Source organism: Perca fluviatilis, chromosome 7 (genome assembly GCF_010015445.1).
Source record: "Perca fluviatilis chromosome 7, GENO_Pfluv_1.0, whole genome shotgun sequence".
Lineage (NCBI taxonomy): Eukaryota > Metazoa > Chordata > Actinopteri > Perciformes > Percidae > Perca > Perca fluviatilis.
The window spans coordinates 25,527,407-25,545,858 of NC_053118.1; the positions used below are offsets into that span (position 1 = coordinate 25,527,407).

An 18,452-nucleotide genomic window follows, 5' to 3' on the forward strand; every position below is an offset into this window, starting at 1 on the left:
GGCTACTTCTCAGACAACTTCTTGGACAAGTCCTTGATCCAGTTTTGCTTTCTTCAAACAATACAGGTAATTGTCACGTTATGAGATAAAGGATTGCACACAAAAGCCACAAATTACCATGTAAAGTCATTGCATGTGTTTGGTGCAGAAAATTAACATTAATTTGACAAAAACAATATGTGGGTTAATGTACACTATTCAGAGTAGCTTTGCATCAAATAAGTAGGCATTATTTAAGAATTGTCCTGTGCAAAAAAGTGCATGATGCCAAAGCCCCTTTTCTCATTTTGGGTTATTTCACCACATTTCGATAGCTGCGAAAATTTAATTGCAACATTAGTTGCACTGCAGCAAATTACGTTTTGTTGATATTTATATTATTGTTCCAACCCACCATATTACAACCAGAAGACAAATTTCACATCAAACAAACCATGGTCAGGACTACTTCACCAATGCCCAATATTTTTTATACACTGCCTGTTATATATCTGCCTCACTGACTATTATTTTCCTTGTAGGAAGAACTTAATGAGGTTGTATTGACTTGGAACAACCACAGAGTCCGTCAAGTCCACAACTCCCGATCACCTCATGGACGTCCCTCCATATTGCATGCAGTCCCTCAACTGTACGGAGGCAGAGATTGCTTGCACCATGTGGACTTGGAGAAGGTTCAAGTCTGCCTTGAAGAGTGCGTGTTCAAGGACTTCCCATGTGATGAAGACGTGTTCCATATCTGTGTGGACCTAATGTCAGAGTATAAACAAATGATATTTTTGAAACAGTTAACCTATATATCAAACTCAGACAGCTGATAAACAATGAACTCAATCTAGATCATTAACTTTCCTGGGCCTGTGTTTGTGTCCTGTTACATTCAAGGACAAATTGAAACTGGCATACTGATTGCAACTGTCAAAATTATAATATACTGTTACTGTTTTCACCTGTGATGAATGCAGATATAATGGTAACTATTTCACACATCAAAGATGTACTAAATATTTTCAATTCTTTCTCACAGAATATATGTACACACAACAAATTACTTTGTCCTATTTGTAAGAACGGATAAAAAAAGGCAAGATCCACACATGTATTAACTGAATTTTTTATTCACATATTTAAACAATCATATCATACGAAACTGCATATGATTTCATTTTAACTGCCATTTAATCTAAGCCTATAATAGTATGTATTGGCTTATGGAATGGTTGAACATATCCAGTTGTTTTTTGGTAACAAGAAGAGCACCTGAATAAAGTAAAATAGTGCTTGCAATGTAAAAATAAAATAAAATACATAAATTGTAACAAGATAAAACCAATAATGTGTACCTACTTGTTTTTTATGAACAAAAAAAAATCCTTTTAAATGAAGATATTGATGGTGAAATTAAATGAGTGTTCAAATAACGATTTCTGAAGTTATCTTCAAGAAAATTGTAGTTGTATAGTTAATGGCATACCCTGTTATAAATATGGAAAAAATATAAGTGAGCAGCCTTAGTTTATTTGCAATAGCGAAATGTTGGAACCCTTTTGTGGAGCGCACTTATATCGACAGAAGTTATAAAGTGAACCTGATGTTTAGTGCGTCAAAAAGAACAGTGGTGCTGGTTGTTCTGTGTGTATGGAGGTTAGATGAATAGCAAATGTTTTTAAATTTGAACACACAAGCTGTAAAAAGTTAAATGTATCAAATAGAACACAGTTTCCTCCATTTTTCTCTCAAAGCCCAAATTAATCAATATATGGTATGAATGTAATAACAATAACAGTAAGCTGTCTAAAATAACCAATTTAACCTCAGGCATATTGGTGAAGTCTAGCAATATAAATCATCAATCTTAAAGTGCTCATATTATGTTTTTTGGCTTTTTCCCTTTCCTTTATTGTGTTATATATCTTTTTTGTGCATGTTGTAGGTTTACAAAGTGAAAAAGCCCAAAGTCCCCCCCAAAGGGACTTACCATCTCCAACAGAAAACACTGTTCACAAACTGCTCCAAACAGCTCTACTGTAGTCCAGCTTTTACTTCAGAGACGAACGTGGGTCACTTTGTAACAGAGCCTTTGTTACACTTTGTTATAATGCTCGCCCTCATACTCTGCTTCTGACTGGCTAATAGTCCTTACCTAGCTACTGCGCATGTGTGACTCCCAACAAAGATGAAACAGAAGTAAGATGTCTCACTCTGTAGTTAAAACAGAGAGCTCAACACACCGGCTGAAAAGATGAGCTGCAGCAATATGCAGTGCAACAAATAAATGGTGTTTTCTGAAAATTAAACCACATAAACCTATTCTGGTACAACCTCTTAATACTATTATGAACCTGAAAATGAGCATAATATGAGCACTTTAAATTACTTCCTTAACTTCCTTAAACATACCACTCACAAAACAAAACTGGCAAAAAGCAGCAGAAAAATATCAGCATGTTAAAGCTGTGGCACTCAGTAAGGTCAAACAATGTAGCGTACTTCCATCACACAGTAAGGAAGCCTAAACATCGACCTCTGATTGCAGTCCTGTATCTGTTGGCTGAAGTCTTTGCATTTTAGACAATGTCCATTACCCACACATTGCTTTCTAAGACTTTGTTAATTTCATGTCGAAAATCTGGGTAGTTGTCATAACTGACTGGCAACTCCAGGTAACAGCCACATGTATGAGCAACAGGTCTTCTCTGAAATCCCTGAATTTGTGTGAAGCTGACAGTGATGCTCTTTCCTGTAAACAAGTCTGATCCAGTGCAAAATCTGAGGAAAGAGGAGAGGTGCTGAGTGTCTGACTCTCTAAGGTATGTACTTACATACTTGACAATTTGTTTCTCCTGGGCATTCTGGGTACTGGGGTAAGTAATTGATCTTATGATCTTTCGTGATGTTGGTTGTAGCTCTTCATAGACTGCTGCAATCCCTTTCAGCTCTGATCTAACAGGTGCAAGCGTGTTGCTCCACTGTTCAATCACAAAAGCGGGCTCTTGAATCAGTTTTTGGTGAGCAAGCTCCTTCAAGATTTGCTCAATGTTATTTGCTGTTGGAAGCCTCCGGCAGTTGTGATTATCCATGATTTCCAACAATTCTTCTTGGTCAACAACTTCAAAATCTGAACGACAAGATTCAAAAATCACTCGCTCAGAATCTGACACATACTTGAAAAAGCTGTCCACAAGATCACTCTCAACAAAGCCCAAAACAGCTTGCTCCAGAAGTACAGGTGCTTTTACAGGAAGGTACTCAAAATTTACATCCCCTCAACCCCCTTCCACACCCCATCAACTATACCTCATATCTCCCTACATGAATTCTCTAAGAACTGCACGATGAACAACAATAATTTTCTTCACCTTTTCTCAAAATGCTTTCCTGCAACAAATCCATGAAGAGCACTGGTGTTCAAAAACATTCCTGAACAAGCAAGTATCATCAACTGAGTACCCATCCCAAATCTTTGTGGAAAGTCACAATCCACTATCCTCAAGATTACAAAAAATTCATTCTGGCAAAATACAATGACTGTGGTAAGAAGTGAAACACTCTCACTGCTGTGCAAATTATCCTTCCACAAAATACATCTGATATTTATCTCCAACTGTTCAAGTCTAAAGTGTAATATCAGTCATGTGTTTTCATTTTTCTTTCATCACTATCCTCCTCCAATCTATGTACTTTCAATCTTTAAATAACTAATAGTACTTTATACACCCCAACTTACACTATCCTCTAATTCTAAATCTTAAATCAATTCAAAACATAGCTCCCTCTCTTTACCTGGAAACCTCACTAACTTTATCCACAACCCTTACACACTTCCCCTTGCTACTCACAACCCTTCTCTGAAATCATCCATCCCATCTCAATTTTTCTCCGATTCTTTGAGCATCTTTGGAGGGTGTACGCTCTCTCGGCACATGATCACATTTGTTTCTCGAGAGCTTTCCTCTGAGTCGCTCAAAGATCTTTGACTTGCGACTGCAAGGTTCTTTTTCCTTCCGTCTGCAGTATCCAAAAACAGCCAGTCGATCACCATAGGATGGAAGATACTCTTTTAGCTGGTCATCTGTCATGAGGTGTATGACACTGGCATCAATCTAAAATGAAGAAATATTTATTAAATTCTAAGGTCATGCATTAATAATAAAAATAAACAACTGCATATACAGCATCAGCTATTTACAAATATCTTACAAACTTTGGTTCTTAATGCTTATGTGTGATTTGTCAAAATTAAACTTTTCTTATATTAACTACCTTATCTTGTTCCATTCGCTGAAAATCTCCCTCAGGCACATGCCGTGACCTTAAGTAGTCACTTAGCTCATCCATCTTGTGACAGTTCAAAAATCCTCTGCACCTATGTTGAATGAAATTAAAGCGTTTATGTACTAAATACTCTGGATTTATTTCAGAACTATGAAGCAAAAAGAGATTTGTACAAAAGTGTTATTTGTCCTGGCTTTAATATTCTATGGTAAAATTAGCTATAATACTGACTCAAGACTTTACATGAAATACATTTGTTTGTTGATTTATCTCCAACACAAAACATGTTGTTACTTGCAGTTGAGCATTTTCACGTCACATATTTTGTTATCACATTATCATTCACCAGTATACAAGTAAAGCTAATAGGTAGGTACCTATTATTAGCTTTACTTGTATACTGGTGTTATTAAAAAGTGAACCTAGTGACTGAAACAAACACCCAAGATGTAAAGGAGCTATAAATCTTAAGTGTAGTATATTTTTTTATAACAACATTGATACTGCAATGATGATAAGAACAATACAATGCAAATTAAATGGCAACAGTTAACTATTATGTGTAATTTGTGTGTTAATTAATGAGATTAGATGTCTAACTGTCCTTTTACATAACGTATGCAATGACCAAAAAGTGTAATTTACTGTACAAAACATCGTAACTTTAGTGTAAATTGGTGCTGATGTGAGGAATAGAAGGACAGGGAAATGTTATACTTTGTTGAAAGTTAGTTGAGTTAGCACCGAACAGTCTTGAGACCAATTAACGTAACAGATTCACTGTCTATGTTGTTGTTTTTTTGCTAACACAACGTAACGTAGCCGTAGCCAAATATCAATGCAATAATGAATGCTATCCATGCTACCTGTGCCACCTTGGCATACGCATACGAGGCGCTTGTAACTGAAAATAACGGTATGTATGGCAAATATAACATTACTGTATAAAACTTTTTTTTTGAATTAGCATGTGCTCAAGAAAAGCTAGCTAAACTGGAAAGCGACAGAGGACAACTTACAGATACGACACGTCAACGTTATCGGCATAACTTTTCAAATCAATATAACGTTAGCAGCTGGTCTTTACGGCACTATAACGTTAGCTACGTTACATGTAGCTAGTAAGTTAGCTAGCATATTGTAGTTGTAATAACACTTACAAGCTCTTGATTAAAGAACTATGTGTGCAGGCTAGAATTGCAGCATGTCATTTGAATGGTTAGGCCAGAAAGGTGAAGCCAGGGACCAGCCAGGGACAGACGACCGAAGTACTGGACCCAGCTCCATTTGCGCAGACTGGACCGAAGTTACCTGTTTGAAAACCTAACCGTCTCCGTTTGAAGACAGCGCCAGTGAGACTGTCGCATGCGCAAATCTTATCTGATAATTTCGACTGACCAAGGATATATTTTTATTATCAAGACAAGGTTTTCATCACATTTTTTATTTTTCAGTGGCGGAAATAGGCTTCCATAAGATTCTGTTGAGCAACAGCCTAAAACAAGCACTGTCCACAGGCGAGAAACAGGCGATGCTCAATTGTATTCAGAAACACATTTTAGTGTAGGCCTACTGTTCAGCTGTAAAATGAGAACATTTGCTTTAGCTGTTCGGACGGTGCTGTCAGTACCCGATCCGTTCCACCTGCACAATCCGTTCTGCGCATGTGCAAGATGACACGTATGCCATGATGTAGGCGCAGATGATAATGCTGCGTTCATTCCACCACCACCTTGGAATAACGACACCGCTTCCACCTGCACGATCCGTTCTGCGCATGCGCAAGATGTTCACACGCTAGCCTCCAGCTAACGTTAGTAAGCTAATAGCTAATTCGGCGGACCGCTAGGTGATTATAGCGGTAGCTAACGGTTAATTCGGCGGACCGCTAGGTGATTATAGCGGTCTGCCGTTAGCCTCCCCCGGGAAGCTAACGTCAGTTTAGCTAACGGTTAATTCGGCGGACCGCTAGGTGATTATAGCGGTCGCCGCTGTTAGCCTCCACGGGGAAGCTAACGTTAGTTTAGCTAACGGTTAATTTGGCTAACCGCTAGCTGATTGCAGCGGTCTGCCGTTAGCCTCCACAGTTAAGCTAACGTTAGTTTAGCTAACAGCTAATTCGGCTAACCGCTAGCTGAGACAGCATGTAAACTTTAAAAGACCCTCAAAATAAAACTTGAAAATAAACGTTAACATATATAACAGCTGTTACGTCAGTTCTACTTTACTTGTGCTCATTTAAAATACAATCACTCAATACTTGTCTTTATTGTTATTACTGTAATGTATTAATTTAGCTGTAGCCTGCTTTTCCCATTAAGTTTGACTTAACGTTATTTTAGACTGAATCTAGCTGCAGAAACAACGTAACCAGTGGGGCGGTGCCTGTTATTTCGAGGTGGCATGAACGCAGCATTATCATCTGCGCCTACGTCATGGCATACGTGTCATCTTGCACATGCGCAGAACGGATTGTGCAGGTGGAACGGATCGGGTACTGACAGGTGCTTGTTTTAGGCTCCACCGTTCAACATGGCTGCCGGGTCACAAACTTCCTTATGTCACAGCTTAACCGTAGGCCTATACTAAAATATATTTCTGAAACTATTTAAGGCAAGAAATAGGCAATGCAGTAACATAATCTTGATTCATATTCAGCGCTGTCTATCAACTGCTGCTTAAACAGTAAAAACATTCAGTTTATCTAGGAGATTGTTTTCCTTTGTGAAAAAGCATCTGAAACAGCAAATGTTTGATGGTTTTACTGCAGGTTTTATCGTCTGAAACCCCTGGAGATGCTGACATGAACCCTCACGTCCATCACATCAGCAGGGGATGACACCGTTATTTACAATTTCCATAAATTACCCTTATCCGCCAATACACTTGTACAGCTCGCTTCTGTCTTTGCTGCTTTGTGTTGGGAGCACAGATCGATTTCTCCAAGTCACATTGATGAGAGACTTTTAATTTCCTAATGGAAGAGCTAGCAGAGCAGGGAGGGGTGTGTCAGGACAACAGCGCTGATAGGCCCGTAACCAAAGAGCCTGTATGCGTGGTGTTGGGCAAAATTGTTACAAAATGGTACAAGGTTAGCGCATACTGTTTAGGAGATTTTTGTTTGTGGAGAATAAAACAGTCTAATTTAGATTTTTTGAAGAATCCTTTCATCCCCCTGTCTCTTGATTGAAGTTTGGTTTTATATGAATCTTTAAATAGTCAATTATGTTTATAGCTGCTATTGATAAGAATCATCCTACTAACTGTTCAACTGATCAATGTACATAGCCAAAGCCGCACGGCAATTTGTTGATGATTGATGCCGGCTTCATTTACAGTCATTTCTAAACATGAAAGTGAGTAGAGAGAATACTGCATCATGAAGTTGGCAGTGAGCCCATCCCTTAGGCAGTTATCAATGCAAAACATGAGCTTCCTCAATCTTTCTGTTCTGTCATAACAAATCATGGGATCAATCAACGTGGGGGAAATTTACATAATGTCGCTTATATCAAAGAGATTAAACTTTGGTGCAAGCTAGGAATCAATTTAGATGTCATCTTTTAGGAAATAAAAAAAAAAAAAAACATACACAGATGAATTACATCAAAACCTATTTGATTTCTGATTTGCTTTTTGGTCTGGTGTCAAGATTTTAGAGATGATGTTCAATGATGTGTGAGGGTTTCATTTGCCTTATCATGTGGCCAGACACACTTTCTCGCTCCCATACAACTTTGTGTATCTAAAAAAGCATACACAGTGAATTTCAAAACAAATTTAGTCCCATTAGTGATAACGATAAAGGAAATAACAGTGATATCGCTAAAGAAATCACAAAACAGCTTTTGCAAATTGCCTGTTGCACATATGGGAATAAAAACACAAAGAATATAGTGTTGTGATTGTTTTTTTTGAGTTTTGTTTCATTATAAATTCTACACAGCTGGAACAAAATAAGATACATCAACACACCACAAAGGTCACAACAGCGTACCACAAAATATACAGTATACAGTACAGAGAGAGAGGAATAAAGCACTGAGAATATCTCATAAAAAAGAATTCTAAATAAAAAAAAATCACTCTTCTCTCAGAGCGAGTGAAAAAGCATGTGAAAATGAAAGCTCAGTAGTTCCAAAATTAAGAATCCCCCTTTCTAGAAAAAACACTTTTATACCACAGTATTTTATATAAAACATTAAAAATCAAAACACAATGTCCCAAGTTCACTTATCTATCTTCGCCTGCCATCACAGGTTTGTCAATATGGCAAGATCAGTAGACTGACATTACAAAATAAAATGAGCCTTGTGGGCAGAGATAGTGGTTTGAGGTGACATTCTTTTTTTAAATCAAGGCCATTGGTTCCAGTGTACAACAAAGTAAAAGGGCATGTCAACCCGCTATCAAACCTCTCTGGCCTGCCGACAGTGTAGGGGAGAAACAGAAAAATACTCCTGCTGTGACACTCAAAAACTCTTCCATTTGGTAAAAATAAAAAGGTACATCAAATACTCCAGCAACAACCCCTGATCCCTCCCACACCTTCCATCCTTGTATCCCCTGCTTGTATCAAACTAGAGTGAACCTGTGCTAGTGATTTCTCCTAAAAGGTGAATCTGTGACTACTACGCCGCAGACCGTGTAAGTCCCATTTTGTTGTCACAGGAAAAGCAACAACACAGCAGGCCGCAGTTTGAGATTGGTGACCAATGACCATTTCACCACCACTTTTACAGTGAAAGCTGATGATAATTGGGCTTTCTGAGCAGAACCGTAGCATGCTGCGCTTGTGAGAATGGTTTCATCTCAGAGTAGAGGACTGAAAGGCCGTGAAAGACTCGGTGAGAAATGAGAGCAATTACGGTCCCAGGCCAGCAGCTAGTACCCACAAAGACTTTAAACTCCATCTAATGCACAGTACACCTCTTGCTTGATAGACAGGGTAATTGTAGTATCTGAATTTACAGAGAAAACAGGAGAGGAAGGTGAACAATTGATGTACTAACATAATATACAAGTATGCTGGAAATGGCAAAAACTAATTTGTACAACCTAATAGCTTGCCTGTTTGGTGACTTTTTAGCTGGATTTAGAAAGGCAAGCAAATTAAGAGAAAGGATTGGCATTATTAAATGCTTGGGCTGCTTCTTCAGAAAGCTAATTAGAAAAACAACAACAACAAAAACATTCACAGGTGGCAAATATGCAATTAAGCAAACAACACTAAAGCAAACACAGAGTTTCTTTGAGCGGAAATATTACAGCCGTGTGTGCCAAACAGTGTGTAGAGGGATTAAATGGTGTGAGCGTAAATCATCACTTGTTATTGAGGTGAATAAAAAAAAAAAAGAGAATGGCACTGTGTGATAATCTTCCCCAACATACCCAGAGAGCAGATTTAAGTGCAGACTCCAAGGCAGAATAGACGTTCATTGTTATACACTTGCATGCAGACACACACTCCTGAAGAACAGTGTTTCATTTGGAGTAGATAAGAAAGATTCTGCTACTGTGTTTGGATTGTGTCAGCCACGCTTTGCTGTGCAGCTCTATTCTGCAGAGGAGTCGATCAAAGATGGGACTGGTGAGGAAGAATCAAAAGAAGCAATGGTAATAATAATCCGATCCAGTGATGTCACATTGTGATTTTGTACATGTATGGTTTTACACCTGTGGTAGCATATATGGATGGAGTCTCTAAAATCAAAAGAATTAAAAGGAGAAACTCCATCTAAAAAGGTCTACTCCAGGTTATAAAATAAGCATAACCAACGCCAAACATGGTGTGTTTCCCGAGGTTGCCAAAACAAACAAATGTCCATGTTCCACCTCTTGTTGTCCCCCATAGTCTTGTGTAGTGAATAAAAATGAGCCCTGTTGTCTTCATAACTGTTCTCCTCCTTCCCTTCATCCCTCTGTCAGTTACTTTTACTGTCGTGTTTCATCACTGTCAGAGAGAAAAACACACAAAGAACAATATGACCAACGCGCATCATTATAGATGGATATGTGCTTATAATGATAAGAAATACTGTAATACTGAGATTCCAAACAACGGCCATGTAAATAAAAAAAATAGATATTTGTTGTTTAAACATACACAAAGAAACTGAATGGATACCATTTTTTAAGTTCATAAATAAATATTCCCTCTACATAATCATTCACAGCCTATTCAACAATTTATCAGGCACTAATTAACAGTCGGTAACTTTTTGCATTTAGAGTACAGTAGCATTACATTAAAATAATTCATATTCACATGCTATATAACACTGTATGAAGTGGTCAGGGTTTCATTTTTGCTGTTCATATTTTATGTGTTTTCCTCATCAACGTGCAGTACAATGGGTATTCAGGTTATTGGTCGATATGTGAAATTTAAATTAGTAAATAACCGAATGCTTATAAAACACTTTGATAAATTTTATTCCATATGAAACTTCTGAAGGTATTTTGGGGGCAATGTCATGTGTTCTGCAGCTGGCATTATAAGCTATGTGTGTATTTGGTATAGTAAGACATTCTCCTGAATAAATCTGTTGTAAAGTCAAGATTTAATTTCATAATAAAATTAAATAAGTCTGTGGCTGGGGCTGCCGCGCCGCCTTTTAGAAGACAGCTTAGAGGGTGATCATTTTTTTAATGACATCTTAGGGAAGAAACGTCACTTGATAGCATATGGAGAGACTGACTTTTACTTCTTCATTATACTGTATGCATTTCAAAGGCAAAGTAAATGTGTCTGCAGTCTTCCTGCAGTTCTGAAATGTCACAGTCTTGCTGTCAGTCGGTTCAGAAATCACATAAAACAAGACTTGCTTAAACTGGCTTTTACATTACCGTCAAATATGCCACTACTATAAATTTCATGATGAAATGTTTCACATTTGTGATGACATTTTCACATGACTCTGGTGCAGCTGTCACACTCCATCGTTTGATCTGCAGGGACAGCTTTCTCAAACCTGCTTTCTTTGAACTAAAACTGCCTTTAGACTCTCAATCAGCATGACTGATGTGTCTGAAGATATTGCTGCGGACTGTAAGGCTTGTGCTTATGTGTAGCTGATCGCATTCACTATGCAGGATCTTTGTAGGCATGTTTATGTCTACATGAACATTGCAATAAATCCAAAGAGGATTTCTGATTATTATACTGCTTTTAAGTTACTATTGCTTGCTGCTACACATCCAAATAATCAGAATGTACTTTATGTAACTACATTTACCAGCCAAGTTGAAGTAGTTCCACCAAACATGACCAAAGGCTTTAGAGAGTTTATTTTTGTCTTCTGTGATAAGAATCTGCATCTTACAGGCCTGACCATGAACAGTGACTAAATGAAGAAATGTGACTAAATGGAATCTACTTTAATGTGAGAAGTCCTTTCAGATCAGAAATGGCTTTGTTTTCATCCACTGCACTGTCCTTACTAGCTATAGAGTCTTTGGGCCCTATCTTGCACTCAGCGCAATTGCCTTTGTACACCGACGCATGTATCATTCCTATTTTGCACCCGACACACAGCGGACTTTTCCCTCCACAGACGCACGTCGGTAAATTAGGGAATGTATTTGCGCTCCCGGGGGCGGTTCAGCGAAAAGAGGAGGCGTGTTCTGGCACAAAAGTTCCCTGGTGCTATTTTGCAGTTTCAGAAAACAATTCCGCCACTAACCAGGAAAAACCTGGTCTAAAGTCAGTGGCGCATTATTCAGATGCTATTTTAGGGGCGCGTGCTTGGCCATAATGTAGTGTGAAAAAGAAAAATATTACTGAAAATGCGCTTCAGGTGTTTGGATAGGTCAAGAGGCACTTTACAGTACAGTCCTCAAAAAGTCGCAGCATTCTTTGTGGCTTGTTATGTTTTACACAACATTTCCATGAATCATGGATGTGTTGATGACATAAATGAGGAAATATTAGAGGACTTAAGGAGATGTGATGTTGAACTACGGCGGGATTGGACACTCGATGCGCTTCTGGTGGAGCGGGTGGACGGAGATGGAGTGGGGGGAGGAGGAAGGGGCACAACAGGTGCAGGTGGTGCATTTGGAGGCCCACGTTCCTTGGCTGCAGCAATCCTCTCCAGACTTGAGGAGATGCGCCCGAGAGGCCGCAGCAACATCGGTACCCGGCCAAGACGGGCATTTATTACTTTGCCACATCTCGGACAGCTCCCGCTGGCGTGCGCCAGGCAAATCCGCCGTCATAATAGCAATCCGCCATGGAACAAGCGCGCCTGCTCTTAAAGGGAATGTGAGATGACGCTCTGATTGGTTATTTTCATGTTACGCCCAAACCACACCTAGCTACTTCAGACCAACACATTTTCGATTTGCGTCGGGCGCAAGAGTCATTTATCCCGCCGGTATAATAGCAACAGCGCCCGAGATCTGCCCACAAAGCTACTTGCGTTTCACGTTTGATACTTGGGTTTCAGATTGTTAAAATAGGGCCCCTTGACTGCATAGCATTAGTCTATAGCATCATGAGTCACATTCATGAATGCAGAAGCAAATATGCTCACTACTAGTGTCGCATTGCCAGACCTTCCTCCACAATGCTGCGGAGGAAGGTCTGGCTAGTCCACACAGCATTCCGGGATGGGAGTGCTCTGGTTTATTTGCATTTCTTTAAACCAATCACAATCGTCATGGGCGGCACTAAGCGCTGGAAGGAACCACGGTGCCGCTGCAAAATAGCCTCGGGAAGGAACTTGTTTTGGTGAAACGTGTACGTTCAAAAGTTGATTTAGTCGTGCAACAGAAAACTCAGATTGGACAGATAGTCTAGCTAGCTGCCTGGATTTACACTGCAGAGATCTGAGGAGCAGTTAACCATGGTCCTCATAAATCAACTGGAGTCTATGCCAACACAAAAAAAAGCGGAAGGAAACCGACATCTGGCCGAAAAGAGGTGTACAATCTCAAGAGGTGCATCTGGCAGAATTTCCGGCAGCACCAGAGCAATCCTGGAAGTGGAACGTTGAGGATATAGACTAGCTCACTATTGACCAAAACCCAGGTCCATGACCGTCAACCCCTTGACGCCTGTGTCCATCGGCCTGACCTGTTCTGTGGACGGTCTCTTGTTGAGGAGACCGGCCTCTTCGTTGGCCTTGTCTGTCTTCATCTCCACCACAATGTCGTTGTTCACCTCACCACTGGCCCTGTGGAGAGAGCCGGAGAGAAAAAGAAAGAACAATGTAAGGAAAGTGAATTATTTGCATTGCCTTGAGTATTTGTTTTGTATAACTAATGGATCTGGACTTGACTAATACTGGACTGCTTTAAAGGCCATTTACTTTTAACATTTTGTTTACAGTTCTCAGCAATGAAGGGGTATACTGTAACTATTTATTTTTTTAAGGTTTACAAATCTACGATACGATAAAACGGCTCTTCCTGCTAATTAAGAAATCCTGACTGAAATATAACAAACTTCAAACACTGTCAGAGTGAAACCACTCAAATCAGGCAAAAAAAACAACTATAAAATGAAAAAGTCATATTTTAAGTGTATTATCATAAATGGATGAAATTCACACATTTTGAGTCTGAGGTCATTTCTTTGTTGCACCAAAATATGGCCTTTTCTTTGACAAATGGGGAACCCCAGCATGTTGCTCTGCATAATGTAAAGGAATGGAGCAATCAAGACTATAGACCTTTTCAATGGAATTCCATTGCTAGGCAACAGCCTGGCCCCTTGTTAACATCCTGTCAGTTGATGACATTTACATACACTGCAACAGGAAATCAACTTGGGTTCATTTAGAATGTTTATGTTTACATCTGTGAAAAGGTCTATTGGCAGCTATGTTGCACATCATTTTATTCTACTCTTCTGTAGAAATGTGGCATTTTTCTGGTTGAGTCTCGTAATTCCTTGTAAATCGCACACATCTCTAATTTTTAATTAACTTATTTTTCTTGGATTTATTTATCTATTTATTCATAGAATTATTGATGCTTCTATTTTATGTGCAACATTTTTCTCTATGTATTGATTTATTTTGTAAAGAAATCGTACACACGCTGGAACATGCCACACTTCTTTTATCATCACTTTTTTCTTTGTAGAGCCCATCATAAATCTACTTCAGAAGAGTTTGTTTCAAATTTTTTTTTCACAAAGAACATCCTTACAAAAGCACCACAGTGTAGTAGTACCTTTTGTGGTTATTGAGAATCACAACCTACATTAATCCCTTCTGTTCCTTCCCTCGCTCCCTTCTCCCCTCTTCTCTACTCACACTTCCTTCTTGTCCTTCTTGCTGCAGGGCAGCTTGCTCTTCTTGTTCAGGAAGTAGATGAGAGCCACCATCAGCAGGAGCAGCAGAACGCACACCACCACGGCTATAACCACCCCGCTGGAGCCTCCCTGTTGCTTGTCAGCTACAGCGCCATGATGGAGGGAGGGGTGGAGAGTTGGTGGGATGGTGGAGGGAGGATAGAGGTGGGAGGAAGACATGGGGGGAGGAGGGGAGTGAAGGATTAATCACAGTGGAGGAGGTGGGTGTAAGATGGGGGAGGTTTTGATTTTGAAGGGGCAGTGGTAGTGAGAGGGGAATCATGAGGGGTGTGGAAATTAAGTTAATTTGGGGTACCACGGGAGGGAGAGAAGAAGTGATGGGATGGGTAGGGAAGGAAAATGGATGGATGGGCGGGTGGAGAGGAGAGGAGAAGGAGGGGGGAGTGGGGTTAGTCTAACTTTTGAATGCAATGACTGAAAAGTGATGGGACCCAAAAACGGGGCCTGTATACTCACAGATAATACTAAACAGCTGACCAGAGCCAGAAAACAACACGGAACATACTCACCTATCCATCTACACTTGTATTACTATACTTGTGAGGACATGACACTACAATGATTTTATCCGATTTGATGTTGTTCGACATAAATTATAATATTATATATAAAGGCCAGTATCGACAACACTTTATATAATGGTCATTGAGAATACTTATTTCTAATTAGCTGGCTGGTGTCCCTTAAAGGAATAGATCGACATTTTGGGAAATGCGCTTGTTCGCTTTCTTGCCTGAGAAGATCTAACTTAACGGTTAGAGGTTAGGTTAGCTTAGCTTAGCATAAAGACTGGAAACAGGGGGAAACAGCTAGCCTGGCTCTGCCGAAAGGTTAAAAGGAATTTGCCTAGCAACACCTCTAATTATAGCTCACTAATTCACACGTTATATTATATCTATTTTGTTGAATGGTTTTACCGGGGGCTATGCGGTGGACTATTTCTTGATGGGGAGGAGTGACTTCCTGCAATTTCCACTGGTTGCCTGGCAACTTCAAGGTGATGACAAGAGTCCAGGTAATTATATGATTATATGAATATTCCTTTAAAATTGTACCTCAACATGAGTTAAATTAGCTGCAAACAAACTTGAAAAACGGATGCAAATTTGAATATAACTTCTCTCTCTTTTTTGACTGTGTTGAGTGGCTGCATTCTGCTGTGTCCAAGGTGGAGGAAAGCTTCTTTGCCTCCGTATTGTCCATCTATGTTCTTATATCAGGAAATCTTTCCAACAAAAGCAATAATAATAAATCGACAATTTGGGGGTTTTGGACAAAACAAGACGTGAGGAAGTCAACTTAGGCTTTTGAAGATTGAGTTTTTCACTGTTTTCTGACATTTAAGAGACCAAATGAATCATTGATTAAATGAGAAAATAATCAGCTGATTAATCAAAAAGAAAAGTAATTTTTAAACTTCAAGTGGTGATGGTTAGTCATCACAATGTAGAGTACCTTCCTTTTTAAGTCCTAATTTAAAGTCTGTCCTCTTCAGTATAGTAATACATGTACAGATACACAAACACATTAGCTCTTGTAAACACAAATACATTAACTTATGTGACATAAATACACAGTGACTTACAGTTCTAGACGAACGCCAAACACATGTGAATAGGGTTAGCGATACAGACCTGATGTAAGCACAGGGTTTCCAGAGAGCAGCACTTTGAGAGAAAGAGAGTTTCTCAGTCTCATAGCATAGCAAGCAACAATCACAACACACACACACATACACACACACACACACACACACACACCACTAAGAGCATACGCACATAAAAGCTAAGGTTACTAAATCCTACACACATAGCACCCCGGCGAGTGAAAACGGCGAAAAGGAAAAGTGAGAAATAAGAAGGCAGTCGGAAAGAAAAGGTGACCAAAAAGGAGACACAGTGAAGAAACAAAGAGAGGAAAGGAAGGAATAGAATAGAATATATTCCTTTATTGTCCCCAAGGGGCCACAAAAAGTTGTAGTAGCATCCACAAAATATAGGACAGACATCATACAAAGGTGACAAGAGAAGAAGAATAACAATTTACAATATCCACAGTGTTCGGTAGCAAGAGGGCAAATATACAAGATTACAGTACAGCAGAGGAAGGTTGTGTGTGTGTGTTGTGTTGTGTTGTTGTTTTGTGTGTGTGGTGTGTGTAATACATGTGTGCATTTTGTGTGTGTGTGTGTGTGTGTGTGTGTGTGTGTGTGTGTGTGTGTGTGTGTGTGTGATTGATTGAGGGGCCGGGGCAAGAGGAGATGGAAGGAGGAAGGATTTCTAAGTTACAGGGTCTGTACAACAAAGAGTCCTGAGAGAAGAAGGGAGAAGAGGAGGAGGAGAAGGGAGAAGGCTCTACCTCTGTCAGCCATGTTGTCAACTGCTGCAAGAGAGTGGAAGAATAGGAAGAAAGGGATTAGTTTGCAGGTTCCTTGTGTACGGTGTATGCAATGTATATATTGCTTGTTGTCTGTATGAGTTGATTTGGTGGGAATTAATTCACTGGGGATTAATATCAATCAATCCATCAAATTTTATTTAAAGTGTAAAATCACCATGTTCTCAATGCACTCTACAATTAAAGGAACACAGAAATAACAGACAGCAACAAAACAATTGAACAGCATTAAAGCAGTAATAATAAACAATACAAAACCAGCAACATAGGAAAATAAGTAAAAAAGGTTGTACAGGACGCAGAAAGGATGGTGTGTTGTGGTTGGCTGTAGTATAATGAGTAGAGTTGGGTTTTCAATCTAGATTTAAAAATGTCAACCGAGTGAGCTTCTTTGACATGTAGTAGGAGAATGCTCTACAACCAACTGATTTGGATAAGGGAATGACCAGGAGACCAGCATCAAGGGAGCGGAGAGTGCGTGCCGGTGCATATGGTGTAATAAACTCAGATAAATAAGGTGGTGCGAGTCTATGCAGGGCCTTATATGTTAGAAGAAGAACCTTAAAATCAGCTCTAGTGTGCACTGAGAGCCAGTGAAGAGAAGCCCGAATGGGTTTTATGTGATCATATTTTCTAGTTTTTTTTCAGGATTCAGGCTGCAGTGTTCTGAGCAAGTGGAAGGCCTCTAGTGGCACAATTTGGAAGACCAAAGGACATTGCAGTAGTCAAGTTGGGAAGACACAAATGTATGGATTACATTTTCAGCATCACCAAACGATAAGATGGGTCGAATCTTTGCAATGTTACTGAGATGGGAAAATGCTGTCCTTTTTGAATCTTTTGAATCTAATCTAATTAAAACATCAAAAGCCAGCAGTCAAGAAAACATGAAGGGGAAGGAGGGAGGAAGGTAAAGTAGCAGCAGCGTTGCTGCCATTTCCTGACACTGACCTCTTTTGAGAGATACCATGACGGTCTTGGTATCTGTTCCGTGCTGGTTGGAGACCTCGCAGGTCGCCCCGTCCTTCATGACCGCGGCCGTGGCTTGTAGGGTCATGGTGCTCACAACCTTGTTCCCTTCCACTGACACTGACTGGCAGGAGAGAGATGGCAGAAGGACAACATAATTTCTTGCATACATTTTAAATTTGTCGCACAAATTCCTTTTAATATTTTTTGAACTGATTCTCTCTTTGTCCAAATAAGTCTGGTTCCTATCATTTTGCACACTCTAGTGATGCTTTATTCCATATTTCTTCATTCTCATTTATACATCAAGATCTGCTGTTGAAAATGGTCAGCTGTGCAAGCTTAAATCAATCTCCTCTTTGATTTTACATAAATCACTTTTTGCTCCTAAAATTTTTTCAAATCTTTCAGAAGGATCATAAAAGTTTCATCTCATTTTATCCCTTTATTTTATGTAATATTTCAATCATGAAGCTGTGTTCCCCCT

The 18,452-nt window shown here is 39.4% G+C and overlaps 1 protein-coding gene and 1 long non-coding RNA gene across 7 annotated transcripts in view; both read right to left on the reverse strand.

Annotated features, from left to right (window-relative positions):
- Positions 1-3,932: 3,932 nt before the first annotated feature.
- On the reverse strand, positions 3,933-5,911 carry LOC120562887. 2 transcript variants are annotated; one of them, XR_005639863.1, is made up of 3 exons: positions 5,436-5,911; positions 4,264-4,366; positions 3,933-4,103 (listed from the first exon to the last, which is right to left on the reverse strand). It is a non-coding gene; the product is annotated as an uncharacterized LOC120562887 (long non-coding RNA). The 2 variants fall into 2 exon arrangements; XR_005639864.1 differs by having other exon boundaries at positions 5,295-5,911.
- A 2,258-nt stretch (positions 5,912-8,169) lies between these two features.
- bcam (basal cell adhesion molecule (Lutheran blood group)) overlaps positions 8,170-18,452 on the reverse strand; it is a 52,192-nt gene continuing 41,909 nt past the window's right edge. The window contains exons 12-17 of one of the 5 annotated variants that reach the window (XM_039805588.1): positions 17,948-18,089; positions 16,958-16,978; positions 16,234-16,266; positions 14,541-14,682; positions 13,355-13,454; positions 8,170-10,228 (exon numbers count right to left, since the gene is read on the reverse strand). In XM_039805588.1, coding sequence (XP_039661522.1) covers positions 10,226-10,228; positions 13,355-13,454; positions 14,541-14,682; positions 16,234-16,266; positions 16,958-16,978; positions 17,948-18,089 — 441 coding nt within the window. In that variant the 3' untranslated portion in view covers positions 8,170-10,225. Of the gene's footprint in view, positions 10,229-13,354; positions 13,455-14,540; positions 14,683-16,233; positions 16,267-16,957; positions 16,982-17,947; positions 18,090-18,452 lie in introns of all 5 variants that reach the window. The other 4 variants (XM_039805587.1, XM_039805590.1, XM_039805589.1 and 1 more) reach the window with 4 other exon arrangements.